The 26,300-nt window shown below is 42.6% G+C and overlaps 1 protein-coding gene across 10 annotated transcripts in view; it reads right to left on the bottom strand.

Annotated features, from left to right (window-relative positions):
* Nucleotides 1-17,721, bottom strand: part of DGKI (diacylglycerol kinase iota) — a 463,467-nt gene extending 445,746 nt beyond the window's left edge. For 9 of the 10 annotated variants that reach the window (XR_010842070.1, XR_010842071.1, XM_059074881.2 and 6 more), the window contains exon 1: nucleotides 17,302-17,721. Coding sequence is in view for 7 of the 10 variants with exons in the window: in XM_059074881.2 (XP_058930864.1) it covers nucleotides 17,302-17,705 (404 nt within the window). In the remaining 3 variants the exon portion in view is untranslated. Of the gene's footprint in view, nucleotides 1-15,115; nucleotides 15,166-17,301 lie in introns of those variants that run through there. The other variant, XM_067042065.1, reaches the window with a different exon arrangement.
* Between the last annotated feature and the right edge of the window lie 8,579 nt (nucleotides 17,722-26,300).

Raw genomic sequence — 26,300 nt, 5'->3', positions numbered from 1 at the left:
CCGTCACTGGCATGTGACTTCGGGGCAGGTACTTAGTGATCATGGCTGTTTCCTGTACTGTACAAGGTCTATGAAAACAACACCTGCTCTACCACTCTACCTGTTTTGAGGGTAAAATTAGATCAATTATGTGAAAGCAATTTATAAATGGTAAAGCTCTAAAAGCACCAAACACATTTTTATTATAAGTACCTAAATTTAGTCAGTATTAACAATTTAAGAAATCTGTTTTCTTTAAAAAAATAAATTCCCTTAGATTTTGGTATAATTCTGCACTGGCTCATAGAAAGCTTCTGTTTTAATCTTTAAATAGCTTTGACGTTTATTTTTGAACCAGAGATTTATTTTGCTAAGAAATTCTGAAGGTTTTCTTCAAATGTGAAAGAATGACTCAGGTTTTTTAAATGATCCTTTGGAACTTTCTAGGTGTCTATAACTACACACACGAATATATTTATGAATTCTAAAACATGCTATTATGGAAAAACTTATATTCCAAGTACCTGAAGCCTGAATAGGCCCTTCAGTTAAAGGAGAAAGACTCAACTCTTCTTAGAATATTAAAAAAAAAAAAAAAAAAAATGGTACCTACTATGCCATTTCAGCCACACAAAGTGCACATAAATTGTTCCTAACTTCTTCACTGGACCCCAAGTCACTGAACTATTACCTACCTCCCTTCAAGTTCCACTCTGATTACAAGAACTCATAAGGTCTTATACTGGAGGTGGAATTGGAATCGGTGAGTACCAGGCTATAATCCCTGCAAATCATTTCCTGGCCCCAGAAAACTGGATTTATTCCCCCATTCATACAATGGAAAATTCATATAGTTTTAAAAAGAACCACCAAGGAAAGCTCAGTCTTGGCCTCCTTACAATTGCCAGTAGCATGTAGCTATTCACAGAGCTGAGTCTATGTTTGAACAGGGAAGGAATTCTTGTTTTCTTAGCCAATCAACCTCTGTAAAGCCAATCAACCTTTCTCTATGTCCTGTGTTAGGACTGCCTGGGCCCAAAGATGAAACACACAGCTTTCTCCTCTCAAGGGATTTTGGTCTAATAAACTACTAGATGGTAGAAATATGGCTATTTGCACACAGGAAATGGAAAAGGGTGAAGAAGAACCAAAGTGAAAAACTGTATTAGGGAGGCAATAAGCAAATATGGGCATAGATCTAAACTCTGCCATTTAACTGGTTTTGTGACCTCAGGCAAGTAAGTTGCTTAAAGTCTAAGCCCTAATGTCCTTATCTGTAAAATGGAAATAATAATAGTTCCTACTCAATTGAGGGTTAAATGAAATACTATATACAAAATGTTTAACAGCTCTCAACACAGATTAAGCATTTCATAAAATCAGTAACTTGTACTAATTAATATTCACACAAGTAGGTAGGTAAGTAAATTAACACTTGCAGTCCAATTTGAACCAAGAAAAGCTTTATCCTTCTCCTAGCTGCACTTCAAAAGAACTTTGGAAGTACACAGGCTGCCTTTGCAGTCTCAGGGAACAGTCTACCAGTGGCTACCGGGAAGGGTGAGAACAGAGATGTCTGTTGTTTTGGGTCACTGGGAGAAAAGGCAGGGTGCGTTGGGAAGGCAGGTGGCCCCGTGGGTGTTCACGCTGCTCGAGAAGACCATGCTCTGCAGCTTTGGGGGTTCAAGGTTCTTCTCCTTCCTGTCTAACTTCAGGTGCTGAAGACGGTGCTTCCACTGGAGAGAAACAAAAATACACTACAGCTTACTGATGGCGAGGGGGCCAATTTAAAAGGAAGAAACTGTTTTAAATCAGGCTGTCTTCTTAAAAACCTCTAAAGGGAGTGCTCTCTGTCTGAGAGATTGCCTGAAACCCTGTCATGTACATAGGACAATGATCAGAACAAAGTCCTTTCAATTTGAAGAATTTTCCACAAGTTTGTCTCCAAGTGATACACAGAACCCTTTCCAACTGCTTCCAGTTAAGCTTACGTAAAGCTCCTTTTTTTAAAGATCTTCAAACAAATTGCTTTCAAGTGTTTTTAAAACAAAAATTATTTTTTCCGTAGAATTTGGACATCTTACGTACAAAGGAATGATACATTTTAAAATGTTCTTTGGACCTTGCAAGAAGTCTATTTTCTGGCTATTTCCCAAAGATCTACATGATACACAAAAGCAACCAAACTGCCCTATCTTTGCCTTTTGAAGAAAAAAAATGGATTTACTTCCTCAATGCTTACTTCACAGTCCTGAGCCAGTTTTATTTGCTCAACAAATAATGAATAATCTTCTAAAATTAAAAAAATTAAATATGTTGTTTGGTCTGGCTGAGATAACCGATAGCACATCCCAGAAGGCTGAGCCTTCCATTTCTGAAATAATCCAGGACAGGTAGCATCTGGGAGCTTTTTTCTCTGATTGCCAGGACACTGCAGCCAGCCATTGTCTGCACATACAAAGAAGACATCATCCAGCCAGGCCAGAAGAGAAATAACCTCTTTCCTGGGGTCCCTGGTGACAACTCTATTTCTAGTACCTCTGGCTTTATCTACTTGTCTATTCCTGACACTGGGAAGCTCTGAGACCCCTGTTCCCCGACCCTCCACGTCTGGCCGCCTGCTCCCAGGCGACCAGCTGGGCTGTGGGGCCCTGCTCCCTGATTGCTCTGCTCACTGCACCTGTCTTCTGCGACCTTGGCCTTCTGCCTGATCCGATTTCCAGAGCACTCGGAAGCAGCTTTCTCCTCTTCACATCCTCTAGTATGAGTGAACTAGTTTTTAATAAGTTGTGAAAGGAAAAGTACATATTCTATACCTTAATGAATGCCAAGCCTGTAAATTAAATTTCCTAAGTTTATATCTATCTCATTTTCTTTTTTTTCTTTTTTTTTTTTTTTTTGCGGTATGCGGGCCTCTCACTGTTGTGGCCTCTCCCGTTCCGGAGCACAGGCTCCGGACACGCAGGCTCAGCGGCCATGGCTCACGGGCCCAGCCGCTCCGCGGCATGTGGGATCTTCCCGGACCGGGCACGAACCCGTGTCCCCTGCATCGGCAGGCGGACTCTCAACCACTGCGCCACCAGGGAAGCCCTATCTCATTTTCATATAATCTGAATAATTTTATCACTAGCTACCGACATCTGATGAATGTTCAATATTTTGAAGATTAAAAACACGGGGAGTTCCCTGGTGGTGCACTGGTTAAGAATCCACCTGCCAGTACAGGAGACACGGGTTCGAGCCCTGATCTGGGACGATCCCACATGCCACGGAACAACTAAGCCTGTGAGCCACAACTACCGAGCCCGCGAGCCACAACTGCTGAAGCCCGCGCCCCTAGAGCCCGTGCTCCGCAGCAAGAGAAGCCACTGCAATGAGAAGCCCGTGCACCGCAATGAAGAGTAGCCCCAGCTCGCCGCATCTAGAGAAATAAAAAATAAAAACAACGAAATCTGCTCCTTAACTGGGCTTAAGTACGGATGATACCACCCTAACAAGCACACTCACAGCACTTACTTTGTGACAGGGAGCATTATCAGGGTCAACCTTCAAACAATCATACAAGGTAGGTACTATTGTCATTACCATTAGACAGGGAAACTAAGGCACAGAGACGCTAAGTAACTTGCCCGTGGTCCCACAGCAGGCAGAGGTGGAGAACTGAACCCAAGAGGTAGGGCTCCAGAGCCGGGGCTCTTCGCCACTACTCTGCTCTGCCTCTCATAGAATTGAAGAGTAAGAACAGTAAGATTTGACTGTGCTTTAATTATAACTGTTTTAAGCTTTGAATGTTTCCCCCTCCATCCAACAAAAGCCAGACCATTAATATTATAGCTTAACTTAGAATTGGTTCCTTATTTATGAGCCTGCAAATCTAAAGGCCATTCTCCACTTGAGCAAAATCCATGGAGGTTAGGCACGAGAACTCTCCAAGTCCCTATCTAAAAGCCGCTGCCTTTAAAAAACGCTATTTGCTCCATTTCAAAGGCTCGCAAAACCTCAGGGCTGGAAGGAAAAAACATTAAAATTAATCTGCAGAGAGCCTTCTCCCCACCTCTACCCAACTACAGCGTCCTTCCTCAGCTAATACACACAGCCCTGATGGGTTGATTTTTTTTCTAAAATTACCCAAACAGTGCTCATGCCACCTCTCTGAACCCTACGGATGTCAGGAAACTCATCAGCCCTTCTTTAGGTGCTTTATATGTTACGCGAATAAAAAGTAGCTGGCACATTTTCAAAGACTTTGTTATTAAACAAGTTAAAAACAAAACAAACGTTTAGTTTAGAGTCACAAAGTTCACTGAGGAATTCTTCCTAAAATAACTTTTCCACAGCAGTCCATCAGGTGAGGTGGAAGGAGAGAATGAGTGAAGTAACAATACAGAACAGAGGCCATGGGGGTAACCTCGGGGTGCCTGGAGGTCAGGGCAGATTCTGGGAACATAGGGCAGCCATCTTTCTGCATGTTCTAAGTTCTACTCAGAGAAGGACAAGTCACCAGAACATTCCCCGAGGAGAAAATCAGTGATGCCCCTTGGAAAGGGCTGAGACAGACAGAGAGCTGGAGAGCTAATTAGTGCTACTCAGAAAGCAAATTAAGGCCTTTTCTTTGACGAGCTGCAAACAGCTGGTTAAGCAAAAGATTCTGCCACCCCTCTCCAGCCTCCAGCAGCTGGCCGAATGGCTGGCGCAGGTACTCACACAGGAAGTTGTAAACAGAAACAGTCCTGGGCCGTTGGACAAAGTGTAAATGAGAAAAAGACAGACCTTTCTCTGGGTAAAAAGGAAAAATCACAGTTGAGATGGACAGGGAACGAATAACATCGTAGTTTGTTTAAAGAAGGCAATCAAATTCATTCATTCAATAAATATTTATCCAACACCTACTGAGCAAGAAGAACAAGATTCAGAGATTCAAAGGATAAGGTGCAATTTTTGTCCCCAGAGGAGCTAACAACTTAGCAGGGAAGCAGACGACATTTAAAGTTAACTCTGTGCAAGGCGCTGTGCCGAGTTCTCTACCTAAAGTAAATCACTTAATTCTAAGAAACCTCTAAGAGAGGTATTACTATTACCATGCGAGCCTCGAAGGGGTGACATAACATTCCCAAGATCCGCTAGAACGTGCCAGGTTCAAATCCTAGTCTAATTCCCAGGAGATAAAATTACAATTCAGTCCTAACACAGCTGTTTAAAAGCATCATGTGAGGGGCTTCCCTGGTGGCGCAGTGGTTGAGAATCCGCCTGCCGATGCAGGGGTCACGGGTTCGTGCCCTGGTCCGGGAAGATCCCACATGCCGCGGAGCAACTAAGCCCGTTAGCCATGGCCGCTAGGCCTGCGCGTCCGGAGCCTGTGCTCCGCAACGGGAGAGGCCACAGCAGTGAGAGGCCCGCATACCACCAAAAAAACAAAACAAAAAAAAAAAAAAAAAAAAAAAAAGCATCATGTGAGGACAGGAGAGGACCAAACACCTACCACAAAAAGTGGACCGTTTTGAGTTCAAGCCTAAGGAGGAGTTTGCCAGGTGAACAAGCCAGGCATGAGTTGTGGGAGCGTTACGTGCAAACACACCTAACTTTGCGTTTTTCTTTCTTTAATCTTCTATATTGCACGGGTTTGTTATGCCTTGTAACAGGCGCAACATTCCAGCCAGTTCCAACAATTCCAACCACTTCAAACCATTTGAAATTTGCCCATTTTTATAGTGATTTCAAGCAAATTCAACTTCAAAGAAACATAAAAAGCCGAACAGCTTAGATTTTGCTTCTCTCCTTACCTTCTTCCCTGAGCTATCCATTCATCTACCACCATTAATGCAGTAACTACTGTCCTAAAATGACAGTTATAGGGTCTCAGAAAAAATAATTAGAATCATTGCTACCAATATAACACTGTATAAGAAAGCAAATGTCACAGCCCAACACGTAGACAACAGTCCTTCCAGATGTTTCCGGTCTCAGAGTGAGCATTTCTGAACCCACTTCAAGGACACCGCAAGGTTGGGTAAGGAATGTGTATCCCAGATCCTAGTCCAGAAAAGCCTGGAAGGTGCAGCTAGCCTGGGTCCTCACTAGGAGTCCTCATTTTCTCAGATTAGAAAGTAGAGTTCCAAAGAGCTAGTGCTAGTCTAACTGAATCCGATCCTGTGAGGCAAGGCTGCTGTTGCCACAGCAGAAATGAACACCAACAAAGCACCCATCAACTTCATCATCCCTTGATGCCACAGGACACAGTGCTGTCACGCTCCCATGTGAAAACCGAGCCTCTAAAAGATCCATTAGAGCAGATTAAGGACTCTGGACAGTAGTTCGAGTGCAATCTTGCCTGGTGTGTGTCTTGATGGAGGAGGTGTACCCTTAGCCAAGTCCTAAGTAATTATTGAGGAAGGAAACAGTAAACTGGAACCAAGTTTTGGGGGTTTTTTTTAACATATTTATTGGAGTATAATTACTTCAAAATTGTGTGTTAGTTTCTGCTTTATAACAAAGTGAATCAGCTCTAGGTATACATACATCCCCATATCCCCTTCCTCTTGCGTCTCCCTCCCATCCTCCCTATCCCACCCCTCTAGGTGGCCACAAAGCACGGAGCTGCTCTCCCTGTGCTATGTGGCTGCTTCCCACTAGCTATCTATTTTACGTTTGGTAGTGTATATATGTCCATGCCACTCTCTCACTTTGTCCCAGCTTAGCCTTCCCCCTCCCTGTGTCCTCAAATCCATTTTCTATGTCTGCATTTTTATTCCTATCCTGCTCCTAGGTTCATCAGAACCATTTTTTTTAGACTCCATATATATGTGTTAGCATACAGTATTTGTTTTCCTCTTTCTGACTTACTTCACTCTGTATGACAGACTCTAGGTCCATCCACTTCACTACAAATAACTCAATTTCATTCTTTTTTATGGCTGAGTAATATTGCATTGTATATATGTGCCACATCTTCTTTATCCATTCATCTGTCGATGGACATTTGGGTTGTTTCCATATCCGGGCTATTGTAAATAGAGCTGCAAAGAACATTGTGGTACATGACTCTTTTTGAATTATGGTTTTCTCAGGGTATATGCCCAGTAGTGGGATTGCTGGGTCATATGGTAGTTCTACATTTAGTTTTCTAAGGAACCTCCATACTGTTCTCCATAGTGGCTGTATCCATTTACATTCCCACCAACAATGCAAGAGGGTTCCCTTTTCTCCACACCCCCTCCAGCATTTATTGTTTGTAGATTTTTTGATGATGGCCATTCTGATTGGTGTGAGGTGATACCTCACTGTAGTTTTGATTTGCATTTCTCTAATGATTAGTGATGTTGAGCATCCTTTCATGTGTTTGTTGGCAATCTGTATCTCTTCTTTGGAGAAATGTCTATGTAGGTCTTCTGCCCATTTTTCGATTGGGTTGTTTACTTTTTGATATTGAGCTGCATGAGCTGCTTGTATATTTTGGAGATTAATCCTTTGTCACTTGCTTCATTTGCAAATATTTTCTTCCATTCTGAGGGTTGTCTTTTCATCTTGTTTATGGTTTCCTTTGCTGTGCAAAAGCTTTTAAGTTTCATTAGGTCCCATTTGTTTATTTTTGTTTTTATTTCCATTTCTCTAGGAGATGGGTCAAAAACGATCTTGCTGTGATTTATGTCAAAGAGTGTTCTGCCTATGTTTTCCTCTAAGAGTTTCATAGTGTCTGGCCTTACATTTAGGTCTTTAATCCATTTGGAGTTTATTTTTGTGTATGGTGTTAGGAAGTGTTCTAATTTCATACTTTTACATGTACCTGTCCAGTTTTACCAGCAACACTTATTGAAGAAAATGTCTTTGCTCCATTTTATATCCTTGCCTACTTTATCAAAGATAAGGTAACCATAAGTGCGTGGGTTTATCTCTGGGCTTTCTATCCTGTTCCACTGATCTATATTTCTGTTTTTGTGCCAGTACCATACTGTCTTGATTACTGTAGCTTTGTAGTATAGTCTGAAATCAGGGAGCCTGATTCCTCCAGCTCCATTTTTCTTTCTCAAGATTGCTTTGTCTATTCGGGTTCTTTTGTGTTTCCATACAGATTTTGAAATTTTTTGTTCTAGTTCTGTGAGAACTGTCATTGGTAGTTTGATAGGGATTGCATTGAATCTGTAGATTGCTTTGGGTAGTAGAGTCATTTTCACAATGTTGATTCTTCCAATTCAAGAACATGGTATATCTCTCCATCTGTTTGTGTCATCTTTAATTTCTTTCATCAATGTCTTATAGTTTTCTGCATACGGGTCTTTGTCTCCTTAGGTAGGTTTATTCCTAGGTATTTTATTCTTTTTGCTGCAGTAGTAAATGGGAGTGCTTCCTTAATTTCTCTTTCACATTTTTCATCATTAGTGCATAGGAATACAAGAGATTTCTGTGCATTAGTTTTGTATCCTGATACTTTACCAAATTCACTGATTAGCTCTAGTAGTTTTCTGGTAGCATCTTTAGGATTCTCTATGTATAGTATCATGTCATCTGCAAACAGCAACAGTTTTACTTCTTCTTTTCCGATTTGGATTCCTTTTATTTTTTTTTTCTTCTTCTCTGATTGCCATGGCTAAAACTTCCAAAACTATGTTGAATAATAGTGGTGAGAATGAGCAACCTTGTCTTTTTCCTGATCTTAGAAGTATTGGTTTTAGTTTTTCCATTGAGAACGATGTTGGCTGTGGGTTTGTCATACATGGCCTTTATTATGTTGAAGTAGGTTCCCTATACGCCTCCTTTCTGGAGAGTTTTTATTATAAATGTGTGTTGAATTTTGTCAAAAGCTTTTCCTGCATCTACTGAGATGATCATATGGTTTCTCTCCTTCAGTTGGTTAATATGGTGTATCACATTGATTGATTTGCATACATTAAAGAATCCTTGCATTCCTGGGATAAACCCCACTTGATCATGGTGTATGATCCTTTAATGTGCTGTTGGATTCTGTTTGCTAGTAATTTGTTGAGGATTTTTGCATCTATGTTCATCAGTGATATTGGCTTATAGTTTTCTTTTTTTGTGACATCTTTGTCTGGTTTTGGTATCAGGGTGATGGTGGCCTCATAGAATGAGTTTGGGAGTGTTCCTCCCTCTGCTATATTTTGGAAGAGTTTGAGAGGATGGGTGTTTTCTCTTCTCTAAATGTTTGATAGAATTCACCTGTGAAGCCATATGGTCTTGGGCTTTTGTTTCTTGGAAGTTTTTTTGTTTTTTTGTTTTTTTGTTTGCAGTACACGGGCCTCTCACTGCTGTGGCCTCTCGTTGCGGAGCACCGGCTCCGGACGCACAGGCATGTGAGATCTTCCCGGACCGGGGCACAAACCCATGTCCCCTGCATTGGCAGGCAGACTCTCAACTACTGCGCCACCAGGGAAGCCCACTTGGAAGATTTTTAATCACAGTTTCAATTTCAGTACTTGTGACTGGTCTGTTTATATTTTCTATTTCTTCCTGTTCAGTCTTGGAAGGTTGTGCTTTTCTAAGAATTTGTACATTTCTTCCAGGTTGTCCATTTTATTGGCATGAAGTTGCTTACAGTAATCTCTCCAGATCCTGTGTATTTCTGCAGTGGCAGGTGTTACTTCTCCTTTTTACTTCTAATTCTGTTGATTTGAGTCTTCTCCCTTTTTTCCTTGATGAGTCTGGCTAATGGTTTATCAATTTTGTTTACCTTCTCAAAGAACCAGCTTTTAGTTTTATTGATCTTTGCTATTGTTTCCTTCATTTCTTTTTCATTTATTTCTGATCTGATCTTTATGATTTCTTTCTTTCTGCTAACTGTGGGGTTTTTGTTGTTGTTCTTCTTCTTTCTCTAATTACTTTAGGTGTAAGGTTAGGTTATTTACTTGAGATTTTTCTTGCTTCTTGAGGTAGGATTGCATTCCTATAAACTTCCCTCTTACAAGTGCCTTTGCTGCATCCCATAGGTTTTGGGTCATTGTGTTTTCAATGTCATTTGTTTCTAGGTATTTTTTGATTTCCTCTTTGATTTCTTCAATGATCTCTTGGTTATTTAGTAGTGTATCCTTTAGCCTCTATGTATTTGTATTTTTTACATTTTTTTGTCCTGTAATTGATATCTAGTCTCATAGCATTGTGGTCGGAAAAGATACTTGATACAATTTCAATTTCTTAAATTTACCAAGGCTTCATTTAAATTTAAATTTAAATTTCTTAAATTTAAATTTCTTAAATTTACCAAGACCCAAGATATGGTCTATCCTGGAGAATGTTCCTTGAGCACTTGAGAAGAAAATGTATTCTGTTGTTTTGGGATGGAATGTCCCTATAAATATCAATTAAGTCCATCTTTTCTATTTTGTCATTTAAAGCTTATATTTCCTTACTTACTTTCATTTTGGATGATCTGTCCATTGGTAAAAGTGGGTGGTTAAAGTCCCCTACTATTATTGTGTTACTGTCGATTTCCCATTTTATGGCTGTTAGCATTTGCCTTATGTATTGAAGTGCTCCTATGTTAGGTGCATAAATATTTACAATTGTTACATCTCCTTCTTGGATCGATCCCTTGATCATTATTTAGTGTCCTTCTTTGTCTCCTGTAATAGTCTTTATTTTAAAGTCTATTTTGTCTGATATGAGAATTGCTACTCCAACTTTCTTTTGATTTCCATTTGCATGGAATATCTTTTTCCATCCCCTCACTTTCAGTCTGTATGTGTCTCTAGGTCTCAAGTGGGTCTCTTGTAGACAGCCTATGTATGGGTCTTGTTTTTGTATCCATTCAGCCAATCTATGTATTTTGGTTGGAGCATTTAATCCATTTACATTTAAGATAGTTATCGATATGCATGTTCCTATTACCATTTTCTTAATTGTTTTGGGTTTGTTTTTGTAGGTCTTTTCTTTCTCTTTTATTTCCTGCCTAGAGAAGTTCCTTTAGCATTTGCTATAAAGCTGGTTTGGTGGTGTTGAATTCTCTTAACTTTTGCTTGTCTGTAAAGGTTTTAATTTCTCTGTCAAATCTGAATGAGATCCTTGCTAGGTAGAGTAATCTTGGTTGTAGGTTTTTCCCTTTCATCATTTTAAATATGTCCTGTCACTCCCTTCCTGCTTGCAGAGTTTCTGCTGAAAGATCAGCTGTTAACCTTATGGGGGTTCCCTTGTATGTTATTTGTTGCTTTTCCCTTGCTGCATTTAATATTTTTTCTTTGTATTTAATTTTGATAGTTTGATTAATATGTGTCTTGGCACGTTTCTCCTTGGATTTATCCTGTATGGGACTCTCTGCACTTCCTGGACTTGATTGACTATTTCCTTTCCCACGTTAGGGAAGTTTTCAACTATAATCTCTTCAAATATTTTCTCAGACCCTTCCTTTTTCTCTTCTTCTTCTGGGACCCTTATAATTCGAATGTTGGTACATTTAATGTTGTCCCAGAGGTCTCTGAGACTGTCCTCAATCTTTTCCTTCTTTTTTCTTTATTCTGCTCTGCAGTAGCTATTTCCACTATTTTGTCTTCCAGGTCACTTATCCGTTCTTCTGCTTCAGTTATTCTGCTATTGATTCCTTCTAGAGTACTTTTAATTTCATTTATTGTGCTGTTCATCATTGTTTGTTTGCTCTTTAGTACTTCTAGGTCCATTTTAAATGTTTCTTGTATTTTCTCCATTCTATTTCCAAGATTTTGGATCATCTTTACTATCATTACTCTGAATTCTTTTTCAGGTAGACTGCCTATTCCTCTTCATTTGTTTGGTCTGGTGGGTTTTTACCTTGCTCCTTCACCTGCTGCATATTTCTTTGTCTTCTCGTTTTGTTTAACTTACTTTGTTTGGGGTCTGCTTTTCACAGGCTGCAAATTCGTAGTTCCCATTGTTTTTGGTGTCTGACCCCAGTGGGTAAGGCTGGTTCAGTGGCTTGTGTAGGCTTCCTGGTGGAGGGGACTGGTGCCTGTGTTCTGGCGGGTGGGGCTGGTTCTTATCTTTCTGGTGGACAATGCCACATCCGGTGGTGTGTTTTGGGGTGTCTGTGAACTTAGTATGATTTTAGGCAGCCTCTTTGCTAATGGGTGGGGTGGTGTTCCTGTCTTGCTAGTTGTTTGGCATAGGGCAACCAGTACTGCAGCTTGCTGGCCATTGGGTGGAGCTGGGTGTTAGCGTTGAGACAGAGATCTCTGGGAGAGCTCTCACTGACTCATACTATGTGGCGCCGGGAGGTCTCTGCTGGTCCAGTGTCCTGAACTCAGCTCTCCCACCTCAGAGGCTCAGGCCTGACACCCAGCCGGAGCACCAAGACCCTATCAGCCACATGGCCAGGTACGTGGGGGTGTTTCTTGCCTTTTGGGAGATCTGAGGTCCGCCAATGTTCAGTAGCTGTTCTGTAGGAGCTGTTCCACGTGTAGATGTATTTCTGATGTATTTGTGGGGAGGAAGGTGATCTCTATGTCTTACTCCTCCGCCATCTTGAAGGTCTCCCTGCAAGAGGAGACTCCACTGAAGATGCCAACCCCCGCAAGAGCTAGAGGTGCAGAGGCATTTTTTTCAGAGGGTTTGCAGCCTGCTTTTTTTTCCCTTTCCTTTGTGCTTTGTCTAGTTTCACTTGTTCACAAGGTGCTTCATGCAGAGGCCTCACACCCAGCACTTCAGATTAGAGGGCCTAGTAAGAAATGGCTGCGCTGACACCTCCAAAAGCCAAATTTTTAAAAACCTCCTTTCCCCAGCTCAGTGTGAAGGAAGGTCTTCTCCAGGCACGTGCCACCAAGAAGGCAGGGCTCCCTTTCTACCGTGCTCCCCATCCAGTGATATGGTTTCACCCAGGGAGGGGCTGGCCACCAGCACTTCTCATCTCCAGCCTGCAGTTCTGTCTTCCAGAAGCACTATTCCAGGCAGACTTGGACAAGAGAACCTGTCTTCTTTCCTCAACTCAACTCCCATTCACAGAGAGGAAGCTCTAGTCCAGGGGCAGTAGGTGGAGAATCTAGAACGAAAGTTTTTATCTGATCCTGAAGTCTCTAAATATCAAACAAATGTGTAAAGAGCAGACAAAAAATTTTAAAAATAAAATAAAAGTATTCACAAAGGAGGATGCTTCATACTGATATTCAGGAAAAGAAAACTTCCCCCCATACAATATTGATTCCCATGCAAGGAAGAACAATGTCCATGCTCTCCTACTTGGCTTTCAACATTCCAACAGTCTTTCCTAAAAATCACAATCTTGTGTTGCAGGATAACACTCGAAACAGAAATACTTTGTTCTTATCAACCTGTAAAGAATGATAGATCCTTTTTTACCTTGTAGCGTAATCTAAGAAGTTAAAAGATCCTTGCTGCTACTTTTATCTCATACCAAAAACTCCCTTTCAGGAAGGTCTGGTATTACCATCCTGGTTTATAAGTAGAGAAACTGAAGCACAGGCATTACTGTCTCATAAGTAATGGTAACTGTCCAGTCCTCCTTACAAACAAAATCACACTTCAACATTTATTCTGTGCTGCTCAAAGAGGTACAGACAGGCCAGTTCTTCACTGGATCTAGGTTCACCTACACAACTCCTGTGGAGTTTTTATTAAAAGGCGTATAAAATTCTAACCTGGGTATCGTCACAGAGATGGCAGGTGTCATGTAGGTGGTTTTGTTCTCAGAAGCAAAAGCAATATATTTTCTGGTGATCATGAATTTCTATTCATTTCTATCTCAGAAAGAGTAGAGGAGTTACTTAAAATTATATGGCCAAAGGGACACGGTCCAAAGAATAAAGTATACAAGAGATAATAAATAATGACCTGTGATATATTATGGAAGAGGTAAAAGAACAGCTTATGCTGAACACACACATGCAAACACAGACACCCAAGAGAAGAGTTCGAGCCAGAAGTGGATGGGTAGGGAAGCATGATGGGGTGTAAAGAGAATGTCATTTAGAGTCAGGTCTGGGTTTAAAGGTGCCTCTTACCCAAGCTCTAAACCTCAGGTTCATTTGTTTATAAAATGGAAATAACCATAATCACATCATAAAACTGTCATTGAATAGTAAGTAAGATATAACATACAAGAATCCTTAGCACGGTGCCTGTACACAGAAGGCAGCGAACATCAGCTACCTTCTCCTTCCCCTCCTCTGCATGTTTCTAAATGATTTTTTTTTAATTTTACTGACTTAAATGGGAATTCTTACAGTGGTTAAAAAAAAAACAGTTCCTACACATTACATAGTCATCGGCACATATGTATCTGTTGCAGCACCATAATTTGCAAAGAAAAAGGAAGTAGTAATTTTAAAAGAAAAGTACCAGCTCACTTGCACTGCCTTCTAAAACCTTCAGCTTTACAATCTACCGAGGCTATTTGCTCTAGGGGAGCAGAATCTGAAATAAAGGAAAAATTCTCACGAGAAAAATGGTTCCCCAAAAAAGAAAGAGAAGATAATGAGGGGAAATCGAGGGGTATATAAAGGAATTTCTTTTACTTAACAAAGTAAAAGTCGAGCAAAATGAATAATCTGCCTCCAGAAATGGTTATTTAAAGGTTTTCTGTAAAGGGCTCCGGTTCCTAAAAAGACAGGAGTCATTGCATATGCCCACCCACTCCTCATTTATTTTTAAACCCTAGCTTATATGTTCCTTAGCAACAGAAGGAGCAGATGAGACCCCCCACACACACACGCACACGCACACCATCTCCCCCAGCCCCCTGCTTCTCTCCTGTCAAGTGTCATTCTACAAATACCCATGTTCTTCAAAAGATTTTTTGACCACCTGCAGATCTCTTCTTCCCCACCTCAAATGATCCCCCTTACACAGCAGCCATACTTGACACCCTAACTCAACCCCTTCACTTAGATTCCGTTCTGTGAGGTCTTCCCGACCCCCCTCCATCAACTTCCACCAGAAGCCGTCCTCAGGTGCCCCCCAGAAGTGAGGGGATGTGGTCCTCACTGAGAAGCCAATGCCCAGCTCCAGCCAAAGCTCTGCTCTTTTCTTACAGGCCATTCATTAACCCACCAGCGAAATGGCCAGGCCCAGCTACATCTGAGTCCAACGTAAACGGCTGCCCTGTGGGCCATTCACCGAGACTCTAAAAGAATCATCATCATCATCATCAAAATGCAGACACTCTCCAGGTTACCCAGGACAAACACATGCCAGATGAAATACCTACCTTCTGCTGTCTTTCCTCTGACTCCGGGGCTGCCTGGCCTTGTTTGGCTGGGCATGGCTTATGAGTTCAAAGATCAATTGTTCAGCCTTTGGAAAAAAAGAGCAGAGCAGCAATCCTCAGATATGAGTGTGCTTATGCATTGCCTGAGGAGCCTGTTAAAAATTCCTACCCACAGAGAGTTTGATTTTGTAAGTGTGGGGTGGTGGGCATTTTTAACCAGCCACCTGAGGGGATGCTGTTGCAGGAGCCTTCCTGCATTGGAGACCGTAAAGCTTTATTTAAAAGGAAGTGATGTTCACAAAAGTGGAATCCACCTCTGTGGATTATAAGGCAGATGCGGTGTTATCCCTTTGCTAGAAAAACACCGTGTCTGGGTCGATGTTTATGTTTGCGTGTGCACACCCTTACACATGCATGTATGAGCATGCAACCCAGAAAGCCATGGCCTCACCGAGTACTCATGTCCAAGAGACAGGCTCAGGGAATGACCCCTGCCAAGAAGCGAGCTGAACTGATGTCCCTTGCAAACTCTGGCTGTGTAGCCCTACCCAGTGAGGAGTCACGATGATAAATACCAACGACACAGGAACGATTCTGGGCCCAGGAGCCAGATCCACAGTGTGCTCTGCACTATCAACCATCCCCTCCAACTTGAAGTTCCTAAATTAGGCTGAACGTAGCCCCTGGTCCCCTAAGGGCCAGACAGGCCATCATAGCTAAGAAGTAGAACTGCCTGTGTCCTAGCATACCTCCCTAGAGCTACCTCACTCTCCACCACGTGTCTATTTTTAGGCATCAAAAATATAAAGAGAAAGATCCATTTCGTCCTGATCTACATGAGTAACTAAAAGAGCACGTCAGGTGGGAAACTCCCTCAATGCACAGAGAACAAAATGCACATGTGGGATGAGGGAGTAACACCCTCCCCAGGAAGGCCGTTCCGGAGTCATCAGAAGCCAACATTGAGACACACAGCACCTGCCCTAGTGACCGGGGCCTCCAGTCCAGGCAATGCCGATGGGGATCCCAGTGATTCACACACATGTTCCCAGAAATACAACACACACCCTCACAGACCCACACACCTCTGTCATCTGCTTTTGCTTACATAACACCACATGGTGTGACAGGTTTGAAACTTTATAAGCACTTCTGGAAAGGACTGCTAACTTAAAATGAGGAGGGTTACAAGGATGCTTTTACTGACCCCTTTTCAAGAAATACTCCAAGGCCAAGGAAGTGCACATCTTTGTAATTCCATGCTTATCGCCTCCACTTTTAAAATTAACAAGCAGTAAGGCTCTCCAAAACTCTCCAAATCTATCAATATCTTTATTCTTCCCTGAAGGTGGGGGGCAGGGGGGAGGAGAGAACCTACTGGATCCTCATTTCTCATTCGTGAATCCTGACACACTTTGGGGTAGTCTTCTGGCATCATTCGGTGGCCATTTATCCCACACTGTCCTTGTCTTGTAAATACACCCATCCTAGGGGCAAGCACGACCCCATTCTCTCCCCCACCCCTTGCTTGCCAGCAAACTTCCCAAGTCGTCCTTCTGGGTACACCCAGGAGAGAGGGAGAGACCACGTGTACGTGTGACCCTCCGGAACCAGTTGCGTATCTACAAACACAGATTCACAACGACTCTTCCTTAATGGGATATTTCAATGCAGGTCCAACTTCCAGAAGGATTTCTCTTCAGGATAGAAAGCTGTTCTTTTCTGCCTGTCCGTGATCTCAAGTATCAAGTTAGTGCCAAAGGTTCACCCAGTAAAATCGGCAAGGTAGGGGGAGTGGTTGAAGATGACCCCCGCGTAGGGACAACTTTAAGGACTTCTCTCAAGAAAACCTGGCATATGTGTGTGTGCACCCCGCTTCCCCCACCCCCCACACACGCATTTTTACTGTTGTTGTTCTGACCTCAGGGACCCAGTCTTCTCTCCAGTTCCGGGGGGAAACCTGGCGCACGTAGCTTCCCTCCAGCCCAGAAGGATGGGATGAGAAGTGAACACATAGCCCAGAAGGGGGAGGGAGAAGGAAAGAGAGAGAGGGAGGGAGGCAGAGAGAGAGAGTGGGGGGAGCGCCAGGTGCCCCCAAGTCCGAGGAAGAGCCTTTCGGGGGCGCAGAGCGGGTCTCGCGCCCCGCGGCGGCACCTGCCTCCCGGCTGCCGGGCTCGCGTTCCTACCTGTAAGAGACCTGCTTCCGGAAAGTTAAGTTCCGCAGCTTCTCCTCCAGCGCCTCGTCCTTCTCTTTCGGGCCGGCGGACCCGGGCTCTTCCAGGGCAGCGGCCCCAGCCGCCGCCGCTGCCCCCGCGCCCCTCGGGTCCGCACCGCCCTCGGCGCCCAGGCAGCAGCTCCCGGCGCCGCTTCCGCTGCTGCTGCTGCCGCCCGTTGCCCCCTTCTCCTCTGCCGCCGAGGAGCTGGGGTTCATGGCGACCGCTCCGGCGGCCGCGGAGGGAGCCGAGGCGGCGCCGCTGCAGAAGCCGGACAGACGAACGGCGCTGACGGCGGCCGCCACCGCCGGAGAGAGAACAGGTCTGCGCTCCGCTGGCAGGGGCGGCAAATGGCAGCCCCTTCCCGCAGCATCCATCCGCGGCGGCCCCGCACCGGGGCATTGTGGGAAACTCCGTGCCTCCACTCCCCCTCCCCGACCAATCAGAGGCCACCTCCCTCCCCCTCCCCCTCCCTCCCCGCTGCAAACCCGCGCCCTCCCGCCCCCCTGGCCTTTTCCTAAATCGGGGGCACCGGCCAGGGCCGAACCTGAACTCTGCCCTGAGGTGTCGGGTCGCCGGAGAGGTGGACAGAGGGTAGGGGATGAGGAGGCGCCGGGCTGGGGGCGCGGACACTGGCAGCAAGAGAGGAGAGCTCCGGAGGGAAATTCGGAGGACAGCGCGCCGCACCCCGGTTAAGACACGAGGAAGCGGAGACGGGGAAGGGAGAGGTGCCCTGCCCAGGCAGCCGGCCCGGGAGCGGTAGCGCCCACCTTGGTCCCCGTCCCCTGATGCCTGATGTCCGGGGCGGCATTCTCTCCACCGCCCCGCTACCCGGCCGTGCAGAGCCGGAGCCTGGCAGAAGTCTCCCTACGTGGGAAACCTCGGGGGGATGCAGCGGGCGCGTGGTCGGGGCGAACCTGGGAGAGAATTCGTGAGCAGGGTAAATTAAGGGATGAGGAGGAGGTCCAGTTTAAGATGCAGGCGAAGCGCCCACCTCCTCTCTCAGGGCGAGAGCTGGGACCCTTTCATCCCTGAATCCCCCAGCCCAGAGCTTTCCTTACACATAGAAAGATCTTCCTAAACAGCTGTTCACAAATTGAATCGGATCACAGGCCCCTCAGCGAAGCAGAAAGACTGAGAGAATCCAGGAGGCAAAGTGAGGACGTGAGCGCTGAGTGCTGCCGCGGCAGAGCGGAAAGGAAAGGAAGGGCCCGCTCGACGAGGGGCTTCCAACCTCTGCGGACCCCGCTGCCGACACAAAGCCAAGCTCGCCGTCTCTGCAGATGTAATTGTCCACCGGTCTCTTGGTTTTGTTTCTAAGCTTACTGAAAACTCCATGAGGTTTGAATGCTGTGCAACAAAGTGTGTGAGACAGAGAGTTTTCCAAATTAGGAATTTTCACACAAGAATCACTGCTGTCAACAAACACGAGAGAGATTTATACTGAAGGCTAGTGTAGTAAGCAGAATACATACGTATTCAATACATGGACAGGCAATGAGAGAATCAGACCAGGGAAGAATTTCAGGTCGGTGTTGCTGACCCCAAACAAGTTGCTTGATTTTTTCCCCCCACTTTATTTTCTCACGACTAGAATTAGGAGATTGAATAAGATACCTCAGATCTCTCTCAACTCCCTCATTCTGTAATTTGCTGCGTGTGTACATTATAATAAGCCAAGGGTCAGGGCGTTTCCAGAGTGGAGTGAGGAAAGGTAATAATAATAATAAATAATTTTAAAAACAGCTAGTGATTATTAAGCCCTGGTTTTTACATGACGGATGTTGTGCTAAGCATTTCACACGCCTATCTCTGTGCTTTTTACTCTACCTCTCAAATGTATGCCCCCCGTTGCTCAGGCTTATGCAACTAGAAATTGGCAGAACCAGGTGTTACACCCAGGGTGCCTGATTATAGGTCTCTGTTCCTCACCCCTCAACCCCCCTCCACCCCCCATGCAGCGTGCTCCATTTTCAGAGGAGAATGGGCATATTAGGTGCTTCAACAGTCATGTTAAATGAGCTCTGTGACTACCTAGTGTATCGTAACACCGAGGAAATGTCATCTTACCTGAATTACTAGACAGCTTCCTAACTCCTCCTTCCTGCTAGACAGCTCTCCATACCCTCCTCCAATCAATTCTCTAGCTCAACCCCCCAGAGACTTCTGATATGTTTTCCTCTACCTAAATGTCTTCCAATTACATCGTATTGTCGTTAGGGCAAAGTTCAATTAACCCCTTCACTGATTTTCAAGGCCACATTAGGGGGTGGTGTGCCAGCCCTGCCCACTTCCCCTCCACCCTGTCCTGATAGTGTCACTCTGAACTGGACTGCGTACCAGCCCCAGATGCTCTCTGCTCTCCCTGCTCCTATCTTTGCATGCATGGGTCTACTGCCTCCTTTTCTGAGCTCCTCCCATCCCTAATATTAGCCTAGCTAACTACATGGAAACGACCTAAATGTCCATCAACAGATGAATGGATCCAGAAGATGTGGTATATTTATACAACAGAATACTACTCAGCCATTAAAAAGAATGAAATATTGTAATGCCATTTGCAGCAACATGGATGCAACTAGAGATTATCATACTAAGTGAAGTAAGTCAGAAAGAGAAAGACAAACACCATATGATATCACTTATATGTGGAATCTAAAATATGGCACAAATGAACCTATCTACAAAACAGAAACAGACTCACAGACATAGAGAACAGACTTGTGGTTGCCAGGGGGAGGGAGGTGGGGGAGGGAAGGACTGGGAGTGTGGGATTTGCATATGCAGGCTATTATATATAGGATGGATAAAAAACAAGGTCCTACTGCAGAGCTCAAAGAACTATATTTAATATCTGGTGATAAACCATAATGGAAAAGAATATTAAAAAAAGAATGTCTATATGTGTATAACTGAGTCACTTTGCTGTACAGCAGAGATTGGTACAACATTGTAAATCAACTATACTTCAATTTAAAAATTAATTTAAAAATTAAAATAAATTCAATTTTAAACTATTTTTAGTTTAAATTGCCATTTTTTAGAATAAACAATTTGAAAATAGACGGTATTGGCTGAGGAGGCAGGAAAACCAACACTTTCTCAAATTGTTGGTAGAGTTTGGTATAGTCTCCGATGGGAAATTTGAAGAGATCCACCAATATTTGAAATGCCAATCTAATTGACCTAGCAATTATGCTTCTAGGAATCTGTTCTCTGATATCCTTGAAAGTGTACACTAAAAATTTAAGACTAAAAACAATGTAGGGCTTCCCTGGTGGCGCAGTGGTTGAGAATCAGCCTGCCGATGCAGGGGACACGGGTTCGTGCCCTGGTCTGGGAAGATCCCACGTGCCGCGGAGCGGCTGTGCCCATGAGCCATGGCCACTGAGCCTGCGCGTCCGGAGCCTGTGCTCCGCAATGGGAGAGGCCACAACAGTGAGAGGCCCGCGTACCACAAAAAAAAAAAAAAAAAAAAAAAAAAAAACAAGAAACAAATAAAAACAATGTAAATGTTTGTTAATATAGGACTAATTACTTAAATTATCATTCACCCAACTAATGGAATTCTCTGCAGTCATTAAGAGGAATAAGGCAAACTGATAAGGTATTGATATAAAACAATCTCAAAAATATATCTAAAAAAAAAAACAGGGTTCAGAGTACTTAGTATGCTACCATGTACAGAAAAAGAGAGAATAGCTACAAACATAATATTTCAGGAAAGATACATAAGAAAACAGTGATAATCAGTCAGAGTTGAGTGGCCTTAGCTAGAATCTTGAGTTTTGCCTGATTAAATAAATATATAACAACAGGAGACAGAATGTCTTCCAGGCTAACAGGAAAGCCAGATGGACCGATCAGGTGTGTATTTGCATGTTAAAAGAGTGTATTAACACAGCCACTATGGAGAATAGTATGGAGGTTCCTTAAAAAACTAAAAGTAGAACTACCATACGACTCAGCAATACCACTACTGGGCATATACCCTGAGAAAACCATAATTCAAAAAGAGTCATGTACCACAATGTTCATTGCAGCTCTATTTACAATAGCCAGGACATGGAAGCAACCTAAGTGTCCATCAACAGATGAATGGATAAAGAAGATGTCGCACATGTTTACAATGGAATATTACTCAGCCATAAAAAGAAACGAAATTGAGTTATTTGTAGTGAGGTGGATGGACCTAGAGTCTGTCATACAGAGTGAAGTCAGAAAGAGAAAAATAAATACCATATGCTAGCACATATATACAGAGTCTAAAAAAAAAGTTATGAAGAACCTAGGGGCAGGACAGGAATAAATATGCAGACGTAGAGAATGGACTTGAGGACGTGGGAAGGGGGAAGGGTAAGCTGGGACGAAGTGAGAGAGTGGCATGGACATATATACACTACCAAATGTAAAACAGATAGCTAGTGGGAAGCAGCCGCATAGCACAGGGAGATCAGCTCGGTGCTTTGTGACCACCTACAGGGTGGGATAAGAAGAGTGGGAGGGAGATGCAAGAGGGAGGAGATATGGGGATATATGTTTATGTATAACTGATTCACTTTGTTATAAAGCAGAAACTAACACACCATTGTAAAGCAATTATACTCCAATAAAGATGTTAAAAAAGAAAAGAGTCTATCAACAAAAATGGACTGCTATACAAAGGAAAATAAGGTTAAAAAAAATCAATGAACATGCACTAGATTTTAAGACAGAGAGAAAGAAAGAAACTTACACCAGAGAAGCACAAATAGTTCCAGCATAAGACAAATGAATTCTTGTTGTGGGGTGGCCTTCTGAGAAGTTACTTAAAATATCAGTTATCCTTTTAGACAATTTATTTTCCTTCTTGTTTTTCAGTGGTCACTAAGCAACCTTGTAATTATTCATTCAACTTCTTGGTTACCTTGACTCTAAAAAGTGGAATTCTTGGGCATAGGTCAAAAGCACTCCAATCACAGGAAAAGAAATTGACGTTCAGGTTTAAAAACATATCATGTATGATTTGGAGGAACGTAAGTACATAAACAAGAAAATGAGCTTCTCTGGGTATACTGAAATACTCTGCTTCTCATCTCAGACCTCCCCTGGAAAAAATCTCCATCACTGGACCCAAAGCCATGCCCCACTAGTGGGCTCCTTACCATATCTTTCTATTATTAATTACTGTTCATTCTAACATAGGTATCAGCGCAGTCTTACATACCAAACTTGAGTCTCCCAAATTCTAGGCCTGATCAAAATAGCCTCAAGCATGAAATTTTAAAGAAAGAAAAAAAAATTTTTTTTAGAGTTTAGATTAGCCAGCAAGACAAGTAATAAAGAGAACATCATGTCTAACATTTTTTTAAATGTATGTAGTCATTAAAAATTTTCAGGAAATAATACAGAATCTTTTTTTTTTCTTAGAAAGCAAGTAACACACATAAACCACACAAAACACACAAACACATACCTTTTAGGGTCTAAGTTATTTAAAGACCAATCTAAGGTTAATAGAGCTTTGGAAAATATGGTCAGTAAAGGAAAAAGTTAAAGGAAGTTTCCAGGTTGGAGCTGAAGTATGTAAGCTTATTCCTGCCTACCACCTTTATACTTTCTACTTTTGCTGCCTGGAATGCTCTACCTCAAAGATTCCCAAACTTTCTCAGTTTACAGAACACTTAGCATCTCAGTAATTATTTTTCCTGGAACCTCTAGACCAAAAGAAGAACAGAACATTTAGGTTTATTGGGTAGTTAAGTGCTAACTATTTAATAACCATTTATGCCTCAACAACACTTGTTGCTGTTTAAAAAAGTGATACATATAAATTGAAAGGAAAAAAATAATGTTTGTATTTCATCCTTAAATAGCCCCAATTACTTACTAATGAGATAGTAATGGACAGATACAACTTCTCAAACCTTGGAATCATAATAGATACCACTTTGCTTTTTATCAGAGCAGCCACTGAACACCCAGCTCTGCCAAGATAATAATATCCTTGAAAATAATGTAGCATATGATCCAGTGTGGAAACTGTCAACTACCTATAGTAGTTTGCACGGTGTCTAACAGAGGTTGAGTATCACTGTTTGCCCTGAAATTTTTAAATATCCTTCAACGCCCCTGTGAAGTCACAGCAGAGACCTGAGCTCCTCCACGGCGTTCAGAAACCATGGCTCTACCCCAATATTTTTACATGATGTTTGTTTTTGCATGGGTTCCCTAGAAAACACATTCTTAGGCAAAGCTTACAAGCCAAGGCTTTATGGAGAAGTGTAGTTCCAGGATGTTATGAAGGGAAAAGAGAAGTAAGGCAGAAAAAGAGGGGAAATAAATTCAAGGTGGTGAGTATGAGGTGGCTGCGTCCTCACAAATAAACATACCTGGTTGCTTGGTCACCAGAACTTCGTCCAGACAGAACTTACATCATCACTGTATCTGGGAACATTCTGTCTGCAGGAAGAAAGGGAATTTCTCTGCCAGTTTCTTCCTGTCTCCTGGCTCCTGTCTCTCATTGGTTGAAGTTTGTCCCTTAGGGAATTGACTCACTCTCCCTTCCAGGTTCTGTTCCTGGGGAACCCAGCATCCTGCCACACAGCCGGACTTCTTAGTCCTTTCTGGAAGTGATGGGAGGAAACTCTAAAACTAGAGACCGGTTGAGCCTGAGCATCAAGTCGTAGAGCTTCCTGCCACTCCCTGAGTCCAGCCCTTCTTGCGGGAGGCAGAGGCAGCTGGCAGAGGTAGGATATGAGGCAACGTCAACGTCAATGGTGGAGGCTCTCCATTAAGCAGAAAAGAAACAATAGGTTGGGGGGACAGGAGGGGCCAATCATTCTGGAGACGCACATATACTGGGTCCTGGACACTCTGCTTCTTCTCATCGTTCAGGTCTTACCTCTCATGTCACATTTTCAAAGAAGCCTCCCTGACACTCCCTAAAACGCCCTTCTTAGCCATAGCTGACACAAAACTGTGTGGTTTTTTCTTAAGTTCATAGCACTTCCCACTGTCTAAATTGTACTGTCTATTTCCTTCTTTGTTTTCTCCTCTTAGAGCATGAACTCTATCTTAGCTAATATCTTCAACAAAACTACGAGACATACAGTAGGTACATTACAAATGTTTATTGAATGAATGAATAAATGTTATCTAACAATCATGGGCCTAGAAAGAAAATCAGAGGGCCAGTCAGGAAGGTGCTGGGATTGTAAATTTACTAGGCAATAAGGAAAGGAGAGATCTGTACGAGGACTGTGTGTTAAAAAACCCAAGTTTCTCAGGCTTACACCATTGCATACAAAATATGAAGCTACCATACAAAATATGGATAGCTGTTGAAATAGAATGGAGAGCAATCTTTTAGGTTCTATTGATAGGAATTAATAGGAACTTATTAGCATGGGCAGTCTCTAAGCTAGATTTAAATTAAAATAGAGCTATTCTTTCTCCAGGATGAAAGGGGTCTTAAACTCATCCAATCTAGCCTTCCATCCACGCACAGTACTCCCACAGCATCCCTTCACATGACCCTTTTCAGCCTTGAACGACTGAAGTTATGGGGGAGTCACTACTTTCTAAGACAACTCAGTCATTTTCAGCAGGGTATGTCATTTTCAGCAGGGTATGTCATAAATTTCTTCCCTGTTTTCGTTATTATTCCTTACTCTGTGCACCCAGAAGAAATAACAGAATTTACAATGTTCTTGTACTTGAGCCGCTGGTTTGGGGGCCAAATCGAAGGAATTAACATTTATTTTCATTAAATTTCCTCTTGTTGTGTTCGACCATCATTCACCCATCCAAGAGTCTTGGGGATCTGAAGTATGTCATTCATTGCATTCACAATCCCTCCTGATTCTCTATCAATAGCAGATCTCATCTGCAATATACTGTCAAGTTGCCGATAAACTTCCTGAAAAGGATAAGGTCAGAAACAGAATGAATTGTGTACCCCTAGAAACCTCAATCCAGGCTGATAATCATTGGTTTTACAGGCAACCACTAAACAGTGATATATATACTGTTCCAGGTGCTAGCAATTCATCAGGGAAAAACTAAAGACCTCTCTCTTTCTGCTCTTTTGGTGCTAAACATTCTAATGGTCTATTAATCAAAAACTTTTGTGAATAGTTATTAAAATCCAAATTAAAACATTAAGCTGAACTTTTATCCGCATTTCTCTATTTGTGGACAAATTTCATTTGAGGGATTATGTGCAGTACTCTATTTCTATTACATTTCCCCAAAGTATCGGACAAGAAACCCTATCAAAGAAAATGAGGCTAATCTAATGTGACTTTTTAATTAACCCATCCTAATTTCCAAAAATCATATCCTTCCTTTTCAACATATTATGAATACTTCTTCAGCCTCTCCTATAGAAACAGTATGCTATGCTGAGGATTCAAAGATGGATACAATTCAGTAAATTTCCTGAAAGAGTTTACTATTTAATTGTAATAAATGAAAACCATTTCCTTTCTTTTTCACTGAAAGTGATGAAAGCCATGTGGCAGACCCCAAAGCCTTTTTATTCAAAAGTCATTCATGTCCCCTTTCTCCCTCATCTTCCTAGACTACAGAGATAAACAAATAAAATACTCCTTCCCAAACTGCTCTGCAGTGAAGTGTGACTATGTGACCTGGTTCTGAACAATGAGATTGAAGCCAAAATAACCAGATGAGGCTTCTGGGAGAATGTTTTACTAGTACAGAAAGATAATTTGCCCTTTCGGTCCTTTGCCCATCTTCCTTCTTCAATTCAGTGCCTAGATGTGTAATAACCATTTTACAACCATGAAGATGCAAATCATTTACTAAGAATGGAAAAGTCAATTGTAATGCGCATTGTTCCCTAATGACTTCCTTGAGGAGTTGCTAGCCCAAGACAGTTCATCTATCACTAGACTTTTTATGATAAAAGAAAATTAAACTCCTATCTGTTTAAGCCACTGTTGACTGGATTTTTTATTTGCTTGCAGCTA

The sequence above is a fragment of the Kogia breviceps genome, chromosome 9 (genome assembly GCF_026419965.1).
Source record: "Kogia breviceps isolate mKogBre1 chromosome 9, mKogBre1 haplotype 1, whole genome shotgun sequence".
Lineage (NCBI taxonomy): Eukaryota > Metazoa > Chordata > Mammalia > Artiodactyla > Physeteridae > Kogia > Kogia breviceps.
Note: the sequence above shows the minus strand (reverse complement) of the source record. Positions and strands in the feature narration are given on the sequence as shown.